Source organism: Castanea sativa, chromosome 1, assembly GCF_040712315.1.
Source record: "Castanea sativa cultivar Marrone di Chiusa Pesio chromosome 1, ASM4071231v1".
NCBI classification, from domain to species: domain Eukaryota; kingdom Viridiplantae; phylum Streptophyta; class Magnoliopsida; order Fagales; family Fagaceae; genus Castanea; species Castanea sativa.
The window spans coordinates 88,686,075-88,713,079 of NC_134013.1; the positions used below are offsets into that span (position 1 = coordinate 88,686,075).

Sequence of the window (27,005 nt, forward strand, 5' to 3'; positions counted from 1 at the left end):
AAGCTCTCTCTTTCTTTGCACAACCGTCGTTACAATCCTCACCTATTGGTAACCCTTTCATCTCACCTCATGGCTATGCGTTGTCTTTGAAATTTCTCATTTTTCACGCATGGAAGAAAAATTCATTTTTTAGTTAGTGTGTTGTCCTTTTTTATTAAGCTTTTTTTTTGTTTAGATTAAAACTTTGATTAAATGCTTTTTAGTTCAACCTCATGTATTTGATATTGAGTTTAAATTTGAACTTGATATTAAGTTAGAGCTTGACTTAATTAATGAGTCAAGCAGAGCCAAAATTGAGCTCAAGCAATTAGAGATTTTTTATTTTTTTAATGAGCTTGAGTTTGAACATTATTTGTAAACTTGCTTTGAGCTTAAACATTTTACTTTTGTTATTTAACCAAAATCAAATATTCAATATTCAACAAAGTTTGACTTGTTTACAAGCTTTCTAATGGCGATACTTAAGTTACACTTTATAAAAGGTTGGCTACCCAACACTCAAAAAAACTATATATGGCTTTCTCTTGCAACAAGGATATACTGATAAATGACATCTCATGATATTTGCAGCCTCCCTCGTATTCCATTGTAACTAATTATCATTTAAAAAAAATAATTTATTAATTTTCAATATTTAAACTAAAGTCTCAGTTAACTTAACTAGTAAAATTTCTGATAGTTGAATAAGGGATCTAGAGTTCAATCCTTACTTATACCAGAAACTGATTGGTATCTTAATCTGATGATAAAGAACTATAATTAAGAATAGACACCTAAAGTTAAAACTCTCTCTAAAATAAAAATAAAAAATAAAAAATAAAAAAGCACTAAATCATGCTATATAAAACAACCTCATAACTTCCCTTATTTAGCTTGCTATGAGATAGAGTTGTTTTCCAAAAAAATTTAATGGAAAACAATCTTTAAAAATAAGCCATACTTTTTATGTTAACCAAAAATAATTTTCCTTTGACTCATCTTTTTTTATACTACCAAACACTGAAAAATAAGAAAAATTATCTTTACACAAGGTTTTCTATTAAAACAAACGGAGCGTAATGTAAAAATCACCTCCTAAACAAAAATTATTAAACAAAAATCATATCAGTAGTCAGATTTACCAAGTTACCCCTCCAACCCCGGCGGACCCTTATTCACTTCCATTTCCTCTCCCACTCCCACCGTCCGTCTTTCACAAAAAACTCAAAATCACTCATAACAATGATAACATGATACCATCATAATCCATAATACCCTCACTCTCTCTCTCTAATAAAAATAAACTCATTTCAAATCTATTCATTCATTCATTCAACACGATGAAACCATTCCACTTCCTCGCTTTCCTTTCCCTCCTCTTCCTCTTCCTTTCCCTCGTCTTCTCCGATTCCCACTTCGAAGGCTTCGACTCCGAAGACCCCGAATCCGAACCCGGCTCCGACTCCGAATCCGACTCCGATTTCCTCTACCCTACTACTTTCCTCCATTCCCCTTCTCTCACTCTCTCCGATCCCGATCCCGATCCCGAACCCGAACCCACCCAGCCAGACCCGAACCCGAATCCAGACCCAATCCCCTCGGATTCTCCGAAGCCAACCAGCTTCGAGTACTGGGACGAAGACGAATTCGAAGGCTTGCCTATCGAGGAAATCCAACAACCGCCCTTGGAAACCCCAACAATTACCGAAAATGCCACTCCCTCCGATCCGAAATCGAAACCGGTTCAGCCGCCGAAACCCTTTTCGCTTCAAACGTACACGATCGAGATCGTGAGCGTTTCTTTCCTCATCGTCTTCGCCATCAACTACTTCACCGGGAGGCGCGAGAACGAGAACCTCGCTCTCGCTTGGGCGTCGAAGTTCGCGACCAAGGACTCGATCTTCGATCGGAATTTCAGCCTCTTAGGCGTCGGAGAAGGCGACGATTCGCCGTTGTTGTTGAAGGAAGGTCAGACCGTGTTCAAGTTTTACGCCAGCGGGCGGAGGTATTGCCAGGGTTTGTTGGCCACCATGGAGTTGAAGAGCCGCCACGATTTGATTTCGAGGTTGTATAATATGGTGGTGCCGTGTAAGGACGAGATTAGTTTCGAGGTGTATATGAATGAGGAGGCGATGGATCATGTGGTTTTCGCGGTGGCGAAGAAGAAGGCGGCGAAGACTATGCAGAAGGAGGTTAGGGATTTGCAGAAGTTTGCGGGAATGGTGCCGGCGCCGAGTGGGAAGAAGTGGGTGAGTGAGGAGTTGGCGGTGATTTCGGAGTCGAAGGAGGTTGCTGGGGATTTGATCACGGATGCCGTGCTCGAACAGGTTGGGATTGGTTTTGTTTTTGATTGATTTATTTGCTGAATTCTTGTTTAGCCTAGTTGTTGTTGTGTGGTTTGAAATTTGGATATTGATAATTTGATGTGAGAAGTAGTTTATAAAAAATGCATTTCAGTTAAGGAAGTAACAATGAGTATGTGATTAGAATGGTGGAAAAGACATTTCAATTTTGGTGGTTTTTCTTCGATTTTGCATTGTGTGTTGTTTAGTATAGTTGTTGAATTTGAATGTTGATAATTTGATGTGATAAGTACTAAAAAAGAACATGTCAATTGAGGAAGTAACCAAAAGTTTGACTTTGGATAGAATAGAACAGTGGAAAAGGATAAGTGTACTAGTGAGGATTCAGAGTTGATCCGAAATTTCGAGTTTAAGGCTTGATTGTTGTTGTTGTTGTTGTTGATGTGAGAAGTTTGTGCTTGGTTGAAACTATTTTGTTCGTGTTTATAGGTATTTGACCTGTGGGAATTGGTTTTGTTTGCTTTGAGCTTTTGTGTAGTTATTGTCTAGTGTAGCAAGTAGTTGGATTGAAGTTTTTGTATGGTCTGAATTATGATAGGTGAATGTGAGGAGCTAGTGCTTGATTGAAATGTTTGATTTTCCTGATTGTTTGAACTGTATTTGATTAGGTAATTTGTGTCTGTATGGGAAACTATGAGGATAATTTGAATTTTGATGTTTTGCTATTTAGGTATTGATTATTGTAGTACATAGTGGGGTTTTAGTTTTTATATGGTTGCATAGCTGTTTCTTCTTCCTTGTAATTATTATGAATGAACTTCATAAATTTTGTTGATGGATGGAACCCTGCTTGATTAGTAACATGTTTTAGGATATACAATTTTTTCCAACATCTTGTAATTTGTCACTTACTTGAAAGATAAACTAATTTACTTCCAAAACTATTTAAAAATAAGAGGAGAAAGTATGAGAGCTTAACTTTATATGGGATTGCTATAAGAGAATGATTATTGGGATTTTAAGAAGCAATATGCTCATAAAATGATTATACATGAAGTGAGAATTTTTAGATGGACTTATCAAAAAAAAAAAAAATAGATGGATGAGTGGGAAAACTTGGAAAGACAGGATAAGCAATGAAGTCATCCATTCAAATGTAAGGCTGCTATTAAAAGAAAGATGTGGGAAATTCGCATTAGAAGGTTTGGTCATGCACAGCAGAGAATAAAAAGATGATTTAATTCAAGTTAAGGGGCTAAAAAGAGAGGAATAGAGAGGCCTAAAATAACATGAGTACAAGTAGTGAAGGATGTGGTAATTAGGGAGGCCTAAAATAATATGGATAGAAGTAATGGGTTCAGATGAGGTAGAATGAGTTTAGATAGAGAAAATGGGTTTAGATAAGATAGAATGACAGAGTGGAATAAATATGACAAATTTCAATTAGTTGATGAGGATCCATAGCTGACCCAATTTAATTGAGATTAAGGCTTAGTTGAGTGGAGTAATTCGTTACTTGTAGAGTGCACAATTATCTCCCAAGCCTTTCTTCCATGCAGTGGAGAGAGATACGCGAGTGAGAAAGTTAAGAGTTGAGAGGGAGTCTGAGCAAGTGTTACAGCAAAAACTACTTTTTTTGGCCAAAACTCAATGCGAGGGACAGAACAATGTTAAGGAGCTCTCTTATTTACTTGCTCTATTTATAATTCTCTCCCTATTTGTCTACCAACTCTCTTGCACTTTATTTATTTGCTCTCTATTTTCTTATTCCTCTTTGATTTATACTTTCAGGGTTTTTGTGTGTGCATGTGTGTGCTGAAATATTTAATTTAATGTGGTGAGTTTCTGCTTCCTTGAGATGAGTAGATTTAAATGTCCATGTTTGTGGAGGGTTTGGCCTTTTAATTATGAGTTTTAGTTTAATGACTTGAGCATCACCCATAAAAACAGTAGTAGCATTAAGGGTTACCCAGAAACTTTTATGTAGCAGCCTTTATTTTATTTTATTTTATTTGTTTTCTATTATTAGAGAATGGCCATACCAAGAATAAAAGGTCCACTTCTTGAAGCAAGAGTATAAGTAACTATGAAAGCTGATGCTAGATTTATATAATCATTTTGTTTGTGCATGGGTTAGCTTCCATAGTTCCTTAATCACTTTGCTTCATGTGTTGGTTTTTTTCCTTGAAATTGGTCATCCCTAAAGGACCCACCTTTGGATCATTTGTGGGAGTTCCAATCCAATAGTACTAGTGTTGGTTCTTAAATTTATGGCTAAAAATTTTCAGATCTGATTTTCTGTAATTTCCAATGAGATTGGCCCGAATTCCATGAGCTTTAGTGATTTTTAATTGAAGCCTTGATGAAGAAAAAATAAGAAACATAATATTAGTGTAATCTGAAATTTAATTGTCAATAAAACTAATTTGATATCCAAGCTGCAGTGAATATGTGTATGTATGCATGTAAAAGGGCGGGGCTTTTTTTTTTTGGGGGGGGGGGGGGGGGTTTGATATCCAAGCTGCAGTGAATATGTGTATGTATGCATGTAAAAGGGCGGGGCTTTTTTTTTTTGGGGGGGGGGGGGGTTTTTAGAATTCTGAATGCGTCTGCATGTGTGTGGGTGCTTGTGCATGCATGTGAGCTGCATGTTCTGGAAGCTAAACACTAGAGGCACTTGACACGATTGTATGTGTGACATTGCCTGATGAAAGGTTATAAAATTTTTAAGGTTTGTATTGAATGTATCATTGGATGAGTACTATAGAGATCTTGCTTCAATAGTTAATTAGCAAAGAATTGGCCTTAGTATTATGTGGTTAAATTTACCATATCCCAATAGCTTAAGTTTTTGGAACAATTAGTAATTTAACATGGTATCAAAGCATGAGATTTTGAGTTCGATCTTTGTCTCCCCTACTCTACCTCCCATTTAAATTCCCACATGTTAGGTCTCACCAATTAAAGGTAGTTTTGGCCCACATGTGAGCGGGAGTGTTAGAAGTATGTGGTTAAATGATTAAATTTATCATATCCTAATAGCTTCCATAGATGTTTACTGCTAGTTTTGGAAAATTTAATGATGTTTACCTTACATTTTCTATATCTGAAATGGGCTAAAAGGTGTTCTGCATGTTCTGTCCCATTAAAAAGATTGGTTTAACTTGTGCACAGACTGAATTCCTCTGTAATGTTGTCACATGCACTGGATTAATTGGAAAATGATGGAACCTTTAATAAATCAATTAACTAGAGCATGCAAATTATATCAATGTTATCCTCTCCTTGCTGCATAGTCTTTCTCCAGTATTTAGTGTTGCATATTTCACCCCACTAAACATCATAATGCTCTATTTGTTGTCCGGTCCCCAATTTTGAATGCTTTGGAGTCATGCTATCTTGTATGCCTTCAGGTCTTCTTTCTTTCTTTTCTTTTTTTGTTTTTTTGTTTTTTTTCTATAGTAAATGCTTTCAGGTCTAACTGTGCATCCTCTTTCTTGATATTCCTACTATTTAAGAACTACGCTATGCAATGAAGTAAATCTTAGGCAATCTAGCATCATAGCCACACAATTCTAATTAGATAGATTTTTTTTTTTTTTGATAGGTAAGAAAAGTTGTATTAAAAAACTACTCCATCAAAGAAATGAAGTAGGCAAGAAGATAAGTACAAGCAACAGTGAAAAACAAAAAAACTATGTACAAGAAGAAAGGGAATCTAAAAACAGCAGAATGGATTCTCTAGAAGTAAATCCCCATGCACGTGACCAATCAAACAAAGTCATCACAAATAAAGCTATGGAAAGCACTGAATCTTCAAATATGCGATTATTTCTCTCCCTCCAAATAACCCACGTCACACAATTAGATAGAAACATCTGCATTATGTTTCTTTAAATATAACCATACCTGGTATTGTGCAGGTTTTTGGAGAAAAAGCTTTTGAGAAATTCGGAAAGGGTTTCATGTCAATGCATTTCTCTGATCAAAGCCCCGGCACACATAAGAAGGTGCTATTGTTCAAGTTTGCCCTCCCTGACGCCAATAACATGGCTGATATGACTCGATTGGTAGCACTTATACCTTATTATATCGACTTGATTGGGCGGTACAAGCTCAGTTCGCAGGTGGGTCAAACTTATAATAAAGTTCTTCTATTTGATTAAACAACACTTGCTAGCTAAGTCATGATTTTTTAACTCTGAAATATGCTAGTGCAGGCTCGATCTAAAACAGAAGCAACCAGATCAAAGGCTGCTCAAGAGGCATATAAAGAAATGCAAAATGCTAGGCAAGAAGCTTTGCAGAAAAAGAAGGCAGAGAGGAAAAAGATGCTGGAGGAGGCTGAGGCAAAGCTTACTGCAGAGGCTATTCGCAAGAGAGAAGCAAAAGAGCGTGCTCGTCAAATGAAGAAGGCAGCGCCAAAAGTAAAGATGACCCGTGCCCACTAATCCCAGATTTCACTAGACGAGTTTAAATTTCCATAATCTTCACTTAATTTTCTGATATTTTACTCGGGTTTGCCCTCCTAAATTTTTGTAACTGTACCCTTATGACCATGTACTTCGTTCTTTGCTTTTATATTAGCTTGTCTTAAACAATTCCACAAATTTGTGGATTTTGAATGTGTACCCAAATTCAGTGCTGCAGAAACTGTTTTCAAGCTATTGGCTGACATTTATACCTCTGGTAGTTAGCTTCTAAAATAGGTTGTGCATTATTGACGTTTCTGCATCTCACCAATTATATTTATATATCATTTCTGGACAATGGCAACATTGATCGGACATGCCTATCTGAACTTGTTTCTGGACAGTGGCAAAAATGCCATTCGAGAAACTAGACTTTTAAATGGAAATGTGATAGGATCCTTGGATTTTGTGCTTGTGCAATTTGTGATGAAAATACTTCAATTTGATAAACTTCATCACTGTGGAAGTAAAAAAAGTGAATTATCTGTCTGCACAGCTCATCGTTATAGGCTTATAGCTCTTATCAAAGTAAAAGAATTTGATCATAAATCGGCCATAGAATTTGAACATATATTGGCCATTCCATAATGATTATTGTTTATTTTTTACCATTTAGTCAAGATACTAATGAGTTTCTTTTCCTTTTTTCCTTTTCTTTTTAGGGAGTGCCTTTAGGTTAGGTGGGATTTGATCCCTAACCCTTTATTTTACAACAAAAGAGTACCTAATTTGCTATCAGATGATATCCAACCGTGTTATATTAAATCTTCCCAAGGAAAAAAAAAATGATCTAAAGGTTATTTTTAACGAGTATCATTGCAATGGATGGTTTGGTATGGTAACTAGGTTATTACAACAGGGGGAAAATGTTCGTAGATTGACACGTGAAATTGATGAAGTTACCTATATATACAACAAATTCAATAATTTCTTTCATTACATTTAAGGTGACATTATAATTAGAGTAATATCACTTTCATATGAAGTTATTATAGTAAATATTCATTATAATAAATATTCATTATAATAATAATAATCACGTCTCTCAACACTTGTGAAAAAGAAAATTTGTAAAATTTGTTAAGTATACACTGATTGGGAAAAAAAAATTGACCCTAAAAGGATTAAAAAAAAATTGTTCCTAAAATAGGGTCAATTGGTGTAGTTCAACGGGTGTCTCTTAAGGTTCAATAACTATGAAATATATAAAAGGGCCAAGCCCATATCACCTTCCTCATTACCCCACCAACAGAAACCAGAAAAACATAAGACACGCACGCTCACAATCACAGTCAACAGTTCGACCAAACCATGCCAGCACACACCAACAACACCACCAAGCTCCCACACTGTTACCACCAAGTACGCACCTTCATCAACGCCAGAATCAAATGGGTCCGAGACCCTTACCTCGACTTTGCAGTCCAACGTGAAAAGGACCTCAAAGAAGCCATCTCTCTCAAAAACCAAGTCCTCTCAACCCCTTCCAAAACCCTCCCTCTCTCCACAGCTTCTCTCCTTAAACCCCACCTAAACCTCCCCACTACCACTTCAAACTTTTCCCTCAAATACCCTTCTCTTTTCCTTCATTCGCAATCCCCTCCTCACCTCAAACTCACCCCTCAATTCCTTTCCATTCACAAAGACGAGTCCTCTATTCACAACTCACCTACTCATAGAAATGACACTGTTAGAAGACTCACCAAGTTGTTAATGCTCACCAAAGCGTCTAAATTGCCTTTATACGTGATAGAGAGGTTCAAATGGGATCTGGGTCTTCCTCAAAATTACATTTTGACACTTCTGTGTGATTATCCTGAGTATTTTAATGTTTGTGAGGTGAGAGATGAGAGGAGTGGTGAGGAAGTACTTGGTTTGGAGCTTGTGAAGTGGAGGGAGGAGTTGGCAGTGTCTGAATTGGAGAGAAGGGTAGGGAAAGATTGTTACTTGGGGGGCAAGACAGGTGTGAGAATTATGTTCCCCATGTGTTTGACGAAAGGTTTTGAGTTGGAGAAGAAGGTGAGGGATTGGGTTGAGGAGTGGCAAGCATTGCCTTATGTGTCTCCTTATGAGAATGCGTTCCATTTGTCGCCAAATAGTGATCAGGCCGAGAAGTGGGCCGTGGCGGTGTTACACGAGTTGTTATGGTTGTTGGTGTCAAAGAAGACGGAGAGGGAGAATGTGTTTTGCTTAGGGGAGTATTTGGGGTTTGAAGGGAGGTTTAAGACGGCATTGGTTCATCATCCGGGGATATTTTATCTGTCGAATAAAATTAGGACGCAGACCGTGGTGCTTAGGGAGGCTTATAGGAAGGATTTCTTGGTGGAGAAGCATCCGTTGATGGGTATGCGGTATCGGTATATTCATCTTATGAATAAGGTGCCGAAGAAGAAACGGCGAAAGCAGGCTGTTGGTTTAGCTTCTGGTGCTAAGAGAGAGATTGCTTCAAGATCTAGTGGTGAAAGGGTGGAAGGAAAGGAAGAAATGTGAGTGAGGTGATAGGGAGATTGATGTGATTGATAGAGGATGATAGGTAGGAAGCTAAGTGGCAATTAAAAAAGAAAAAGGGAATTGTTGGCTTCTGTTGTCCTCTTGCAGTGCAAAAGCGGATGCATTTGTTCTAGGCATTTAGCTGATAGCTGAGAAAGACCAAAGAGCAATTTAGAATCAAGGGTGAATGGATGTGTGTTCCTGGGTGAATTCTTGGAAAATTCAAAGAGAAATGTTAAGTGGATGGTGATAATGTAAAGGTTATATTAACTGACAAGTAAGTTTTTGGTACCGCAGGGTAGTATGATGTTCATATTGAAAAGAAGAAGAAGAAGAGTGAGAAGGTGCAAGTTGGTGTTAATTACCTGCTGTAAGGGGAGTGTTACAAAGGATACAGAAAGTGAGCAGGTAGAGGCAGGGTGGATGTCTTGGCGGGTTGCTTTGGCATGGGAATTTTAAAATAATGTATGTTCCTTTCTTGACTTGATGCTCAATTCACATTCACTTGATGATATGTGTTATTCTATTATGAAGTGAATGCACTCACTAGATTGTTGTGGATACCATTGGAAATAAGACATTAATAATTTATTTTTACTTGGTAATTTGCTTCATTGAATTTGCTTCATTGAATTTTTAGAACTGTAATAAGTTTTATGTCATGAAATGGGGCATTTCTTCCATAAACAATTCATAGTTTGTGTTTGTATTGTTAAATGTTGATTCTTGATGCAGTCTTATATCCATGTCAGATGTGCCTTAAAATGGTCAAGATTAGCCGTTAATTGCAAGTATATGTTCTTTGTTTTGAACATAGTCATGTTAACATCTATATAAGTGGAAAATGAAATCATTTTTTGAAAATTGAATCTATACAATTAATGAGTGCCTTTGAACTTCATTTGTGCATTATTCCAGGTTTGCAACTGTCCAATTGTTTGTGTTTGGTAAGATGCTTTCCTGTTTTTTTCTTCTAAGTTCTAACAGTGAATGTTGTTGATGCTTTATATTCTACTTGGTAATATTTTGTTTTTCATGCTTCAAGCTGTGCCAAAGGGAAGTTTGTGATCAAAAGTGGTGTTCTTAGTATTGATTTTCCGATCATATTGCAGGCAAGGTGCATTTTAATGCTAGGGCCGTAGGGTTGAACTGGATAGGAGAGGGCCAAAAGAATCTGAGGCAATGCCAACGCTGACTGCTATTGCTGAGTTATCCTCAGTATTGTAGGTTCTGGTTTTGGCTTTAGGTCCACGCCAAGCTGATATGTAAGTGAAAAAACTATCTAAATGAATATCATCATTTGTGTTTCACACTTTCTGGCATGAGCCTTTTGAATTAAGCCTTTAAGACAACACACGATGCTCTCTTCTCTCTTTGGAAGACAACTCCACGAGCCTTGTTCCCCTTATTCTTCCATTTTCTCTTCAATTCTAGTTAGATATTTGATTCCCTTTCTATGAAGAAGTATAATGCCACACTGCCAGTGTTAGCACTTCATGTAATTGATGGATGTTTTAGTCAATATGTGAGTAGAAAACCGAAATAATAGATAGTTCTAACACAGCTAGCCAACTACACATACAATATTCATGACAACAATGTTGAAAGGAACATTGTGCAAGAGATTTGTTCTCTTTCCAACTCTCTTAACACTATCCTTTCTTTCATTTCCCTTTCTTTACTTTAGAAAATTCACTTGAGATCAATTGCTGGAGGGAGGTATCACAACTTCAGTGACTGAAACAGCCGTGTAGGACACCGTTCCAGAACCTATGTTTGTTAAATATAAAAAGAAAAGTTTCTGTTGTGTCTTCAGCTGTAAGGATGCACACACCAACAGATTAGGAAGTTTGATGCATATTTTACTTGATGAATGTTGTAACATGACCAGGAAAAAAGTGTGCTTAAAACTAAATGTGATTGGGTTCTGGTGCTCGTCCTTTGTTAGTGGTCATTCTATGTATTTTGGCCCTGATTTTGATCTTGTTCATGCTTGTTAGAATATGGCAATTGTGACACCTTATGATTGGATGAATGTCTTAAATCTGACGTGTCTAGCAATTCAAGCATTCATGCATGACATTCCTGAAAATGAGGTACAACAAAAGGCGGAGGCTCAACATATTGCTCTTGTTATCTGCCTCCGTTGATGCTAGCTGATCACCTTAAAAGTTAACTTCCCAGCATATGTGTCTTACCTCTACCTGTCATTCTTTAGTGCGCAGGTTTCTGTAATCAGAAACAAGTATGGATGTTCAAGGGATCGTTAGCTCATTGTGTAATTACTAATAGACAAAAAGAGAATCCATGTCAAGGATTGTCTCTCCAAGTCCCTGTCCCATGTTAGTGTCAATCATGTTCTTGTTGCCCAAACCTCAATTGTGATGTTGGTTGTATGGCTAACTTAAAGAGAAAAACCTCCCAACTAGTTCCCTAAATAGTCTTGGATCAAACCTTCACCTCGGACCATGTTGCCTTTGGAGCTCCCATTTGTGCTTAAGACTAAAAACTTTTTCGTAGGTTGAGGCTTGCTAGGCTACGACTATTGGGGTATTGTAATTGTGGCGCAGTTTTGGTGCTTGTGGGTAAGCAATGTGATAATATAGCAATGAGTCGGGTTGAGGTGGGTTAAAGGTATGTTATTATCCTTAATGAGGTGGTCTCAACACTTAAGAGATAGAAATGAAAGAGGAGAGCATTCGTGAGAGTGCTAAGAAAGAGAGAAATAAGTGTTTTGGGGGATGATAGTAGAATTTGTATTAGAAAAAGTATAAGTAGAATATGTAAAAAGAAAGAGAGACATACACGCAAGGTGAGCAAAAAATAGCAATTGGCATTTACCTTCTTTTTTGTTCTTTTTTTTTTGTGTCTCGGTTTCTTTTTCCAAATAATATAGCTTTTAACTTTTTAGAAAGAAACTAATTTTTAACTTTTTGTCACACATTAACGTAAAAGTTACTAAAAATCTATATATTTTCATAAAGAGTTGTATTAACAGGCACTCTAAGGTTCCCGTTAAGTGCAACCCTTTGTTCTTTTTTCTTTTTTTAGTTTTATTGCAGCTTTATGTCATATTTTTGAAGTTTTTAGATTGTAAGACCAGCTTCATAGAGAAAAAAATATTAAAATTAGTTGTGGGTTAGTTTTATGTCTTTTTTTCTTTTTGTTTAATTTTTTATTAAATAAGACCCATATTAGTGCAACATTAATAACCACCGCACGGTAAATATTAACATTTGTCTTTCATAAATACTACATAAAAAAGTTACTGCAAATATGCTGATCACACACTCATCTTTTTGGAGCTGAGCTGAAACACTTGTGTGGGACAGACGGATAACCCCAATAAATATGAATCAATCAGCTTTTGTAATGTTGTGACTTTGTGAGAATGTATAATTGCTAAGTCGAAGTTTCTAGACAAGAAAAGTGGAAGGGTAGAGGCCAAGGTGGTAGATGGGCTGGGCCCAAGGTGGTAGGTTTAGCTGCGTGTTGAACAATTATAAGAGTGTGATTTTTAAGGTGGCACCCATTAAATATTTTTATGCATGTAACGCAAAGTGGGGGAAAGAAGGAAAAGAACTTTCTACTTTCTACTTTCTAGTGAAAAATAATAGGAATGGAATTCCCACGTTTCTTCATTTTTGTTGGTTTAGTATTTGCAAGGTAAAGATTATTTTTGTCCATTTATTTTATGATCTAGTTTATTTTTATTACTATTTATAATTCTGCACTTTTTTATACTGTTTATAAGTTTCATGGGGATATTGAGTTTTTGCCCTTATTTTGTAAAAATAACAATATGTCTTTGTTTTAAAACTATTTAGGTCCGTGTCTCTGTTTTAAAACTCGACATTAGCAATGTCAAGTTCTATGTATATTTTGCCACTTAATTTAAAAATAAAAATAAAAATAAGTGAAACTCGATTTTGCTGAAGTCGAGTTTCAATTAAAAATTTACATATAACTCGATTTTGTGGATATCGAATTTTATACCAAACTTGATTTTGTTAAAATCGAGTTTCGAAAATAAGGACACGGATTTAAATAGTTTCAAAATAGAAACATATTGCTCTTATTTTTACAAAATAAAGGCAAAAATTCAATATTCTCTAAGTTTTATGATACTATTTTAATTAACTTTTACTTTTATTTATAATATTTTTAACTTAAAAAATTAATTTTAACAAAATAAGCAAAGCATTGTATGGCCAATTTTAATAAGCAAAGCATTTTATTTAGAACTACTTTTCACTCAATGATCTGTACGGTTGGAGGAATACAGGCTGTTATGAAATATGACAGGGCCTTGTCTTGTCTATTCTCATTTCTCATCATCACGTGAACAGAAGTAGGTGGAGCTTGTGCTCCAGTGGCCGGTGTCACCGGATAAGTTGGATGCGAATGCGAATGGAGATATGTGTTTAAGATTGGATATGTCCGTATCTTAATGGGTCCAGTGGGCCAGTAGACACAAGCTGATATGTGTTTAAGATTGGATATGTCTATATCCTAATGGGTCCAGTGGCAAGTGGATACAAGCTGGACCTTATCAATTAACTCTACTATAACATATATATATGTATGTAGGCATATATAGTACTTCTTATTATTTTATTTATTTATATTTGTGTGGATCACGTTACATCTCATAAAAGCAACTCCTCATATGATATCTTCTCCATCATTTGCCCTTTCTTTTTAGTTTTTATTTTTATTTTTTATTCACTTTTTTGGATTTATTATTTTTGTAGGCAGAGTTTAGATAAAGGATGTACCCAAGTAATCCATACACAAGATATCACCTTTTTTTTAAAAAAAATTATAAAAAACGCACAAACAATGCATTAAATATTGTCCCTTAAAAAGTTTATTAAAAAAAAAAAAAAAAGACCAACAATATAGAATGAAAGAAGTATAATCTATAATAATAATATATAATCCGAATAAAAAAATAGCATTGAATTTTTGATAAACAAAATAGCATTGAATTTAAAGCCATGAAAGTTGCAATTTTAATTTCGAGTGATTTTATAAATACAATATAGTACTTTAATTAATACAAGGTTGAAATACAATTTTTATCTTTAAAATTTGGTACGAGTAGTTGATACTTTGAATATTTTAGGGATTAAATAGTATTAAATTTAAAGCTAATGAAATTCATTATTTTAATTTTGAGGGATTTTACAAATAAACTGTAGTACTTTAACATAATTAAGGTTGAAATACAATTTTTATATCTAAAATTTGGTACGAGTAGTTGATACTTTGAATATTTTAGCCTGTTAGACATGGTCTACTCATGGCTTGGGAGTTGAGTTTCATATTTATTTACTTGGAAACTGATTCTACGCTTGCTATTCATCTTATGTAGTACACAACCTAATTTCATATTTAAGTTTGAAATTATTCTTGAAAAAAAAAATCACATTTTCCATATGAATTAATGGTCCTTAAGTAATGAATGAAATTCGACATAATGGTCAAAAGGATCGTTCTCCTTGTCTGCAATCCTTGAATTCTTTTTTGTTTGTGTTCACAGATCCCAAAACCCTTTTGTTGTATCTCTTTTGGTTATAAGAAAATTAGATTTACTCAGAAAAAGAAATGATCACATTCAAAACATGTGATTAACCTTAACCTCCGACATTATTATGTGAACATAAACAAAGAAAGGAGTCAAATGTAGAAAAGGCTTTTATTAGGGTTAGATATATAGGTTTATTATTCTAGTTGGTAGGATTTAGTTTGTAATTTAATATTCTTACCTATATATCATTTTTTTTCTTTTTTCTTTTTTTGCATTTCTTATGGAACAATCAAAAATAACATATAGCATATAGGTCGATCTTATCATCTCTTGAATCATAAACACATGACAGCATCAATTTACCACTGAATGGAAATTTTTATTTTAAAAAAAATACAAGAAAACAAATTCTGAAATCTCTAAATAAAAGAATCTAAAATCCACTAAAAAAATAAATCTTAAATTTATTGTACTACTGTACTAGTATGAATAACTATTTTTATTTATTTATTGTATGGGACAAGTAATGACACTCTTCAATTAATCCTAAAATTTAAACCCTAATCTAAAGCATCCCTAAAAACTAAAATTAACTACAAAAACCCTAAATTAGAATAAAATAAAATTATAAAATCTCATATATTCTTATGTGAGAAATGCAAGAATTTTCCTTCTTTATATCGACATGTTTAGACAGTCCTATTGTGTACTGTAAAACGTACGAGCTGCTATCAACCAAACAATGCAAAAGTCATCATTTCTTCAATTTAAAAGCTAAGGCCCTACGCGACTTTTATTGTTTTCACATGCCTTGTCTGAATCAGTCCTACTCGTATCCTATGTGTACACAACTCAGCACTGTTGAACAAAGCTCTTTACTAATATTATTATTATTATTATTATGAATGTTGTTTTTTTTTATATGCGATTATGAATGTTGTTGAACAAAGCCACAACCACATCTTTTGATTTTTTTGTTGTTGAAATTTTTACTTATATTTTAGAAGAGTTTACATATAAGAAAAGAAACGATGTATATACCAAATGTTTAAGATAGTGACGCATTTATAAAAGTCTCTTTCTCAATAAACCAAAATTTAGAAATATATTAAAAAATAATTACATAAACAATGGTGAGTTTTCCAAAAAATAAAAATTGACCAAGTCAATTTGGAAGGGTGTTAAAACTAAATTATGAAATTGGCAATTCAGTAAAACCGAAACTGAATTCAGATGATAAGCCCTCAAAATATTTGTAGATGTGGATGGCATACAATAATAAGGGCAGATATGATGAAGAGGGCAAAGGAGGATGGTGGGGAGGATTTTAGGTAAAGTATAAACTCACTATAGTGGGGAAAAATAATTAATTTGAAGCATGGTAACAATAATTAAAAAAAGAAAAAAAAATCAGTGTACAAATTGAAAATTGTAACCAACTTTCTTAGAGCATCCACAGCAGTGGATCTAAAATTTTAGCAATTTAGCTATACAAAAAGTTACTTTATCTATTTTACCTATACACTTTACAAAACATGCTGCAGCAGTGCATCTATTTTAGCTTTCAACACAATAAAATAATATATTTCCTACAATAAAATAATATATCCCACAACTCAAAAAATATTCATACAACCAACCACAACCACCTTTACCATCAGCCACAGTCACAACAACCACCACCACCACCACCACCAGCAGTCCACAGCAGCAAAAAAAAAAAAAAAAACCAACCGAAATCTCCAATCTTTTTCCTCAACCCAGACCAAACAAAATCACCAATTATAAACAAAATAAAAATCATCAATCATAGAACTGGGCTTCGGTGAGGAGGACAATGTCGGCGTGGGTCTGATCGGCGGCGAGCTTGCGTGGAGCTGAATCGGCATGGGTCTGATCGGCGGCGAGCTTGCGTGGAGCTGAATCGGCCTGGGTCTGATCGGCGGCGAGCTTGCGTGGAGCTAATCGACCTGGGTCTGATCGGCGGCGAGCTTGCGTGGAGCTGAATCGGCCTGGGTCTGATCGGCGGCGAGCTTGCGTGGAGCTAATCGGCCTGGGTCTGATCGGCGGCGAGCTTGCGTGGAGCTGAATCGGCCTGGGTCTGATCGGCGGCGAGCTTGCGTGGGTCTCAGCTGATCGGCGTCGGCGTGGGTCTCAGCTGATCGGCGTCGACGTGGGTGAGCTTCAGAGTGTGAAATGGAAATGGAGAGGAGAGGAGAGAGTGAAATGAAAATGGAGAGGAGAGGAGAGAGTGAAATGGGAGAGAGTGCTTCAGTGCCCGAATAAAATTTTTTTTTTTTTTTTATAACTTTCAGCTACAGTGCTCATGTATTGATACATGAGCACTGTAGCGCAAAGCTAAAATTTTTTAGCTTTGCCTCCACTGCTGCATGTGGGTTTTTGGGGTTTGAGTGGAGCTAAAATAGCAATATAGCTATTTAGCTCCACTGCTGTGAATGCTCTTATATTCAAAAATTTGATGCAAGTGGTTACAAACTTACAGATAAAGTTGGCATAAGCCTTGAGCACAAAATTCATTAAAAAATGAAGAAAGAAAAAAACAAAAGAGATCTTAGCATTAGGTTATTCAAAAGTTTTACCCTCTAATTTTTAATAAGGAAATATACACCAAATTTAATGTACAAGCAGCGTTTGGATTCAAATGAAAAGCAGCATGTTTTGCGTCTGTGTTTCTTCTTTCTTTCTTTTTTTTACCAGAAGCACGTGAACACAGACCTACCAATGGGTCTCATGCACTGTGCATGAGACCTACTACCACTTTGAACGTCCACACATTTCACTAGAATGACACTATTAGTAGGTCATGTGCACTGTTTACAGGACTCACAAACATCTTTTTTCACCAAGACTTTAATTAAAAATGGGTCTCACGACGCTTTTCACACATTTAAAAATTATTTTACTATAGTGTTTTTTGTTTTCAGCAAAATAAGTTGTATCCAAACAAACCTACAATGTGTATCAAGTAGAGATGAATTCTTTGTCACATACAACTTTATACAAATCCAATGAAATTAAGAGCAATTTATTATTATTATTATTATTATTATTATTATTATTATTATTATTATGTTGTAGTAGTTGTTGTTGTTGCTGTTTTATAGTGAAGATGAGAATTCGATCTCTGAATATTCTTAACAGACAAATGGGGGAGAAATGCCAATAGACCATGTGAATATTACACAAAAATTCATATGTTTTGTTAAACTACAAGAATAGACATACATGATATTACATTAAGTGAAGTTTTTAGATTTGGAGAATACCAAGATCTCTATATTTAAGTTTAGAGATCCTTAATAAAAATAAAATGTAGAGATTTTTTGTCCATTAATTCGATTTCTTTTATATTATTTATATAAATTTGAAGGAAAAAAAAAAAAAAAAAAACTTATATAGCAAAAAGTTGCTGGTGATAGCTAGACCAACTGACCAGCCCTTCCATTATGGAAAATGATGATAACTTGATAAGTAACCAGCAAAACAAAATAAAAATAAAATAATAATAATAAAAATTTTACTAACATGTGATCTAAGCACACAATAGTATATTATTTTTGAAAAAAAAAAATTTATCCATCATAACAAGACAAGACACTTCAGTCCAAGCAAATTGCCCCACAGTTCTTAACATCATCACATGCTATCTAACTCTGAAGTAGTGTACGTAGCATGTGCCTGTAATTATTGATTACCATGACCCAAAGAATAGTTACTTAGTACAATTCAGCAAAAATAAAATATTTTGGTTAATATAAGCTCTAAGGGTGCATATTAAATTATCTATTTTTTAAAATATTTTATAGAGAATTAAAAAAATTATAAAATTTTTTCAATTTTTGATAAAACTTTTTTTAAAAATAGTATACTATTATTTGTTCTTAGGACACACATTAATAAAATCCAAAATAAAAATAGTAACAAGTACAAAGCCAATAAGTTCATGTGGGAAACTAAAACAATTGAATACTCTCTTATCAAAAAAAAAAAAAAATTGAATATTCTGGGCTTCATTGTTCATATATGTTCCTCCCCCCCCCTGTCAGGCTAGCTAGTTGACAAACCTCTACTATTCATATGATTCTTTGTAATAAGTTATTATGAATTGGTGATACATAGGCCTACCAATAAGTTCATATTAGAACAAGACAAAGTTTAGCAAAAAATATTAGAACAAGACAAAATACAAAGTCCAAGCCACATCCCAAAATTTTCATATGCTACGTACCCTTTGTATTTACTTTTTATTGTAGCTTGTGGAATTCTCGTCGAGTCCCGGAAAAGAAAAGAAAAGAAAAATTTGCAAAACCATATTATTACCTAAAACTTAGGTAAAGTTACTTACACGCTGGAGAGGTTCAATTATTTCAACTTGTAATCGTAAAGGTTTTTTTGTAATCTAATTAAAGCTCCGAAAGCTAACAAATGATAAATAGAAATCATTATAAAGCTAGTGATGCTATTGAAATTCTATCCTATTTATATAAAAAAATTACTTATATATAGTATTTGAAATTCTCTAATTAATTAAGTTCAAGCACATCATTAATTTTTTTTTCTTGAGAAACAAACACACGCGTGCGCACACACACAACACAAGGGAAGTGAAAAAAGGGTTCTAATATAAAGACATACTACAAGCTCCACTCATAAGTCATAGTAACACATGATTAAATTGATCCAATATTATATATTTAAATTTATTGAGTAATCCATATAACACCTAAGATTTTGCCTTACAATTAATAGTAGCAAACCTAATAAGTAAAGTTGTTGTTGTTGTTGTTGTTGTTGTTGTTTTATAATGAAGATGAGAATTCGATCTCTTAATATTCTTATTTTTTTGTAAACTACAAGAGTAGACATACATGATACTACATTAATTGAAGTTTTTAGATTTGGAAAATACCAAGATCTCTATATTTAAGTTTAGAGATCCTTAATAAAAATAAAATGTAGAAATTTTTTGTCCATTAATTCAATTTCTTTTAAATTATTTATATAAATTTGAAGGGGAAAAAAAAAACTTATACAGCAAAAAGTTGCTGGTGATAGCTAGAACAACTGACCAACCCTTCCATTGTGGAAATGATGATAAGTACTCAGCAAAGCAAAAAAAAAAATGATGATAAGACCTCTAAAGTTGGTCTAGCTAGAATCAGATCTGATCATAAGAAGACAAGACACTTTGGTCCAAGCAAATTGCCCCACAGTCACATGCTAGCTAGCTCTGAAGTAGTGTAGGCGTAGCATGTGCCTGTAATTATTGATTACCATGACCCAAAGAATAGTTACTTAGTACAATTCAGCAAAAATAAAAATAGTAACAGGTACAATTACAAAGCCAATAAAAACAATTGAATCTTCTAGGCTTCATAGTTCATATATGTTTTTTTTTTTTCCTCCTTTTCAGGCTAGTTGACAAACCTCTAATATTCCTATGATTCTTTGTAAGAAGTTATTATGAATTGGTGATACGTAGGGCTACCAATAAGTTCATATTAGAACAAGACAAAATACGTAGTCCAAGCCACATCCCAAAATTTTCATATGCCACGTACCCTTTGTTTTTACTTTTTATTGTAGCTTGTGGAATTCTCGTCAAGCCCCGGAAAAGAGAAAAAATCTTACAAAGCCATATTATTATCTAAAACTTAAGTAAAGTTATTTAGGTAAATTTCAATTAATTCAATTAGTAAAGATATTTTTTTTGTAATCTAATAAGAGTTCCGAAAGCATGCAAATAATAAATAGAAACCATTATAAAGCTAGTGATGCCATTAAAATTCTATCCCATTTATATAAAAACAATTACTTATATATAGTATTTGAAATTCTCTAATTAATTGTGTAAGGACACAATTTGAGCTCGAACCCACAATTAGAAGGAGATGGGCCTGAATGGCTTTTTTATAATTAAATTTGTAGAGAGTAGGCTTGAAATATAGGTTCTAGTGATGTTAGATAACAAGAATGATGGGCTTTGATCACAATGATACACACAAGGAACCGTTTATATGAAAGAATCTTCTCCTCGGACACAAGCCGAGAATGATTTATATTATTTCTTCCCAAGATAGATTACAGTATGAATAGTGAGGTATACCATGTTTTTTCTCTGTTTCTTCTGATCCCCTCTCCTAAAGGTCCCTTCTTCCTTTTATATCCCATCCTTCTTCTCCTTTTCATGCTCCACGTAGGGGTTAGATTACTAGTTTAGATACTTGTCCTATCCACCTTCCATGAAGTCTTTGGAGATAGGAGCAAAGCTTAACTTTGATGCTCAGGTCTCACTTCCCCATTAATGAGGTCATAATAGTAGTTGCAAAGCATTCAATGCCGGGACAGTGGCAACAGCTTTATCTTAGATATTCCACCACTCTTCTTCTTATCTTCTATGTTTACCGTGTTTATCCTTACCTATAGGATTTTCTAGCATATTGCTTGTGGATGTTTAATCAGCCCTTCTCCTACCTTGGCTTTACATAGCCGAGGACATAATCTTCCTTAAACTATATTCTTGGACATACTTGTTGAGGTATCACCTTTTTACTTATTAATATTGCTTTATGAGTTGACATTTTTACATCCTCGGACTATTCAGTGTCCTCGGATTGAGCCTTTAGCTCACAAAATACTCTTGGACCAACCCCACACACATTCTTGGGCCCAATGACCCTACAAATTGAGTTCAAACATATCATTATAACTTCTTCTTTTTTGAGAAACAAACATGCGCACACACACATACAAGAGAAGTGAAAAAATGAGTTTTAATATAAAGACATACTACAAACTCCACCTATAAACCATAGTAATACATGATTAAATTGATCCAATATCATATATTTAAATTTATTGGGTAATCCATATAACACCTAAGATTTTTCCGTACAATTAATAGTAGCAAACCTAATAATTCATCCACACATTTGACCTAGACCATCATCTCTTAATTTAACACAATATTTCGCAACTACTCTGCATACAAATTGCATGTGCTTCGTACATAAGTCTTCCTTTTCATTAGACTATAGCTGACAGATAGATGTGACTCACTTCACCTAGAATCCTAGATGGATGTGATTCGCATGCTAAGTAATATGTCACCAAATGATGATTATTAGTAATATAATCTCAAGTTGCCCTAATAAGCTTGTATCTAAACAAAGGCAAAAGATATAGTCAAAACTAATTGCCTAAATTCTTCACATGCTATCCTTTTTAGGGTAGCGTGTGAAATTCATATATATATATATAGTTATATTTTTGGATTGAGTTGTAGAGTTTGAATTAAATCATTGTTATTTATATATTCAAGTATATTTCTAGTTGGAGTGAAATTCTTATCAATACCCAAAAAAGAGTACACGCAAAGCCATAATATTGAGGGTCTATTTGAGATCTACTTATTTTGCTGAAACTGAAAACTTTTTACTTAAAGTATTGTAAATAAAGATAAAAGTTAGCTGAAATAGTACAATGAGACTCATGAATAGTACCAAAAAGTGTAATGGGCTCAAAAATAGTAGAAAAATAAGTTGAATTAGGGTTGTCCACGGGTCGGGTTGGGTCAGTTTTGGACCCAACCCGAACTCGACTTGCCGGTGTCGGGTGGAGGGGCGGAGGAACTCATAACCGACCACCGGAAAAATCGGTCGAGTCGGTTTTGGGTGCGGGTGAGCGTCAGTTGGGCCAGCGGGTTGCCGAAATAAAGAAAAGATCGAAATCTGAAAAAAAGCGTCGCTGGAATTTGAAAAAACTCACCAGATTCTGCATTTTCTCGCCGGATTGTACATGTTTTTGCTGAAAATTGCTGGGATTTGGCCGGATTTCCTCGAATCGAAGCTTGATCTCGTCGGATCTCCTCAATTCAAAGCTTGTTATCACCAGATCTCCTTGAATCTAAGCTCGATCTTACCAAATACAGTTGAGTTCTCTTTAGATTTCCTCGAATCTAAGCTTCATCTTGCCGGAGTTGGCCGGATTTAAGCATATTTGAGTGAGGATTTGAGCATATTTGAGTAAAGAAAGGCCAAACGTTGCCGAATCGGAACTGAGAAACCCAAACGTCGCTGGATTTCAGCTTCTTTTTGAGGTTTTGTCGTGTGGGTTGGGTTTTTTAGGACAAAACCCATCACTTGACCCACCGGGGTCGGGTTCTGAAGACTGGGACCCATCACCGACCTGTTGGAGGTGTCGGTCCGGCCGTGATGGGTCGGTTTCAGTCGGGCTGATCGGGTCCAGCGGGTCGTCGGGTACTCTGGACAGCCCTAAGTTAGATAGTAAAATAAGCTGACTTTTTAATAATTTTTAAATGTGTAAATAGAAAAAAAAAATTTGTTAAAAAAAGAAGTTTGTGGGTCCTGTGAACAGTGCACGAAACCCACTGAACAGTGCCATTCTAGTGCAAATTTGATTGTCAACGAGGTGGTGTGCACGGAACCTACTGGCAGGTCTGTGTTCACGTGCTTCTCAATTTAAAAAAAAAAAAAAAAAAAAGAGGTGTGAAACACTAGAAACGCAGACTTAAGATACAATAATTTCTATCCAAACGCTACCTGAACGTGACAAATCCTTTGGTAAATAAGGATTGCAATAAATTTAGGACAAGAAGTTCAACAGTTCAAGTAGTACATGCCCAAAGATAGCTTCTCTGTTTCTATGTAGATGTGTAGCCCTATTGTACAAGAGTTCACCCAACAAAAACAACTCATTCAGTGTTCTTTAAGGTTAGCCAAGATATCAGTATAGGAATTAATTGCCTTCTCAGTACATGTAATACTGTGTACGGTGTACCGATACTGAGTCATCCTCATAGTTGTGGTTGTGGTGGTAGTGGAAGGTGGTGTTGAGTAAAGACTAAAGAGCTGATAATGAAGTGAAAAACCATGCCTAACTGCTCAATAAATTTTGGTGTACATCATTGAGCAGTCATCCTCATAGTTAGTCACTATAAGCTTAGCTTTGGGTTATTTTCAGGTGGGTCATTTATGAATTTAATTATGACCACTACGTACAGATGCAAACAATTGTACCTATATTACTCCTTATCTGATGTGTTTGAGACAGAGAACTATATAATTGACACACCAATTATTTTGCTAACTACTTTATCAAGAAACTGTGCTTCACACATTTTTCCCTTTCATTTCGTCAGAATAGTTGACAAACATATGCCCAAGTTACAAAATGATCACAAGTAATCTCAGTTGGCCTAGTAGCTATTAAGCTAGAAGTGATCCAAGCTGACTGCCAAAATTTTCATTTGCTTGCCTTTCATCATGCAGGGCACAAGATCCAATGCTCTAGAGCATTGGACTTATTATGATGGTAATACATGTCTAATTTTTATTATATGTCGTCGCAACAAATCGTATGCACTAAAAACACTGAACTCATGAAACTAAGTTCCATGTAGCCATACAAGGGTAGGATGTGAAACTCTTATCAAGAACCAACATTGAGAACAGAAAACTACAAAAAACAAATTTGCGGACAATTTTTGTTTAAGTACTTTGCCTACAAGTTGAACATACAAAATCTTTTTAAAATATTTTTCACAATTTATTAGGTAATAAGTTGTGATTATTACACTATCATTTTTACAAAAATCTATTAAACGTAATCGGTGTTTTATACTAAAAAAATCAAATATGTATAATAATAATAATAATATGTATGATCGACCTTGATATCTCTCTCTCTATATATATATAAGTCATGGTCGAAAGATTGATTATACGTGGTGGACCTGGTGGTGTTTGATGATATTTCTACATGTCAATTTTAGAGTAAATGCAGTGACAATTTCAAATATCAACTCCACGCGTGTTGTTGTGATCTTATAATCTTGTTTTCAAAAAAAAAGAAAAAAAGAAAAGAAATAGAAAAAAAAGAGCCTAATAACCTTTATCTATGTGGTGTGTAAATGAAAAATGATGGGAGCACAACACAACTTGCCACGTGGCAAGTTGTGATTGGTGAAGGTGTGTTCTCATATGACCTATAGACACTCTTTCACTAATCACAACTTATCACATGGTGAGTTGTAGTACAAAATTGTGCTATTTTTAGTAGTTTTAGCACAACTTTGTGTAAATAGATCATGCATGGCTATATATAGGTGGACATTTTTGAGTGCATATATATATATATATATATATATATATAGACTCGTGGTGGACCTGGTGGTGTTTGATGATATTTCTACATGTCAATTTTAGAGTAAATGCAGTGACACAATTTCAAATAACAACTCCACGCATGTTGTTGTGATCTCATAATCTTGTCTTCAAAAAAAAAAAAAAAAAAAAAAAAAACCTAATAACTTTTATCTATGTGGTGTGTAAATGGAAAATGCTAGGAGCACAATACAACTTGCCACGTGGCAAATTGTGATTGGTGAAGGTGTGTTCTCATATGACCCATAGACACCAATCACAACTTGCCACGTGGTGAGTTGTGGCACAAAGTTATGCCATTTTTAGTTGTCCTAGCACAACTTTGTGTAAATAGATCATGCATGACTATATATAGGTGGACATTTCTGAGTGCATATATATATAGTGTCAAAGAATGTCATGAATTTCTTCATTTGGCATACTCTCGAATCAGAAATGAACTCGATGCTATGATCGAAATCAAACTCGAGACCACGTAAAATATACCAGCAATATTTGAAAGAGAAATGGCTTACAAGTTACCAGCCATGTGTCTTTTGAAATGCACCCATCAAGAGAAATGGCTTAATTACAACCATTGTGCCAACCATGAAGTTGCATGTAAAGTGCCAAGTGAAGAGCTTAGAGTTAAGAGCAGAGACATATTTGTTTCACCATCATTTTCCTGCCACCACAAAGACCCAATTGTTCCACCGTTTAACCCAACACGACAATGTGTGTGTGTGTGTGTGTGTGTGAGAGAGAGAGAGAGAGAGAGAGAGAGAGAGAGAGATTCCTTTGGGTTTTATTTGCTTTAATTACTAGATTTTGGATAATGTTAGAGACATTTATGCGTTCGGGAATTTAACTTAAAAGAAAGAAAAAAAATTAAAAAGAAACCGGGAATTTAACTTAATTCCTAAAACTTGTGAGATGTGAAACCAGGAAAAAAAAATTGCATAAAGAAAATAATCACATAACATAAGATATATACATAATTTGACAATGTACTTATGTACTCAGAGTTATAGTGATTTCACTATATCAAAGAGAAAAAAGAAAGAAAGCAAATACGGTTACAATATAGTTTTTTAATGCATCAACTCTAATTTTGAAGTACCAATGTATATATCGACCCCAAATGCGGATTAGTTATAATATAAAAATCACACGGGTAAGTTGGTATTTAACTGCCACAAATAATAGAATTGAAGGGAAGGAAAACACTAGAATAGTGATAGAGATTAAAATTAAAACTATCTCAAATTCTTGCATTTTATTATATAATATTAAAAGTAAAAGTCCGGTTTACATGTTATAAGCTTCTAAGGAGCTCATGAACAATGTTACGAAGTAATGTATATAATTTTTAATGCATGTTTGCTAAGACGTGTGGGACATTGTATGTTCTTGACATGTAAGTTTTGCGTGTGAATATTATAGGGCAACACGTGTTTGAAACAAAGTAGTCTCAAATTAACCATAGCAGCCCTCCAAAAATGTTCTCTTTTCTTTTATTTCTTTTTCAAAAAAAAAAAGCATTGCTGCTATAGAAAGGTATAAAGAAATAACGAAACAAACATGAAAGAGTGTGTTGTCTTTGAATTTTTTTTCTTTAATATGTGTTTTAAATATTGAAATATAATATGATCATACTTTTCTTGGTGGCCTTCTAAAATAATAATTTTAAACCAAATTTTAAATTGCTTAATATTAAGATAAGACACTAAATAATTAGAAAATTTCCATTGAGTATGATCATTGCAATGAAATTCTGGATGTAATCATTGAAGTGGTGGATCTCAGTGTGGAGATTTTAAATTTATATTTTTTCTTTGCGTAGTTGTTGACAATTTATAGACTTATTGTCATTTGATTTTCATAAAGTCTCTATCCAAGGAAAGAGTGTTTATATATTCGTTGAAGCAGTTGTTACTAGTAAATCACGTGGGGTGGACTAGTAGAAGCGTTCAAACTTCAAACTTCAAAACGTATAGAAGCTTGTTATTTTCTTTAAGAAATAAAATTGAGATAAAACCAAGAC

The 27,005-nt window shown here is 34.5% G+C and overlaps 2 protein-coding genes across 2 annotated transcripts; both read left to right on the plus strand.

Annotated features, from left to right (window-relative positions):
* Nucleotides 1–1,142: 1,142 nt before the first annotated feature.
* LOC142618877 (uncharacterized protein At5g49945-like) lies at nt 1,143–6,963 on the plus strand. Its single transcript, XM_075791917.1, has 3 exons — nt 1,143–2,306; nt 6,206–6,409; nt 6,503–6,963. Exons 1-3 carry the CDS (start codon nt 1,320–1,322, stop codon nt 6,731–6,733), a joined length of 1,422 nt encoding a protein of 473 aa, XP_075648032.1. The 5' UTR covers nt 1,143–1,319; the 3' UTR covers nt 6,734–6,963.
* Nucleotides 6,964–8,043: 1,080 nt separating this feature from the next.
* On the plus strand, nt 8,044–10,554 carry LOC142610039 (protein WHAT'S THIS FACTOR 9, mitochondrial). The gene is made up of 2 exons (XM_075781757.1): nt 8,044–9,709; nt 10,357–10,554. The coding sequence occupies exon 1, from the start codon at nt 8,066–8,068 to the stop codon at nt 9,242–9,244; it is 1,179 nt and encodes a 392-aa protein (XP_075637872.1). The 5' UTR covers nt 8,044–8,065; the 3' UTR covers nt 9,245–9,709; nt 10,357–10,554.
* The last annotated feature ends 16,451 nt before the right edge of the window (nt 10,555–27,005 follow it).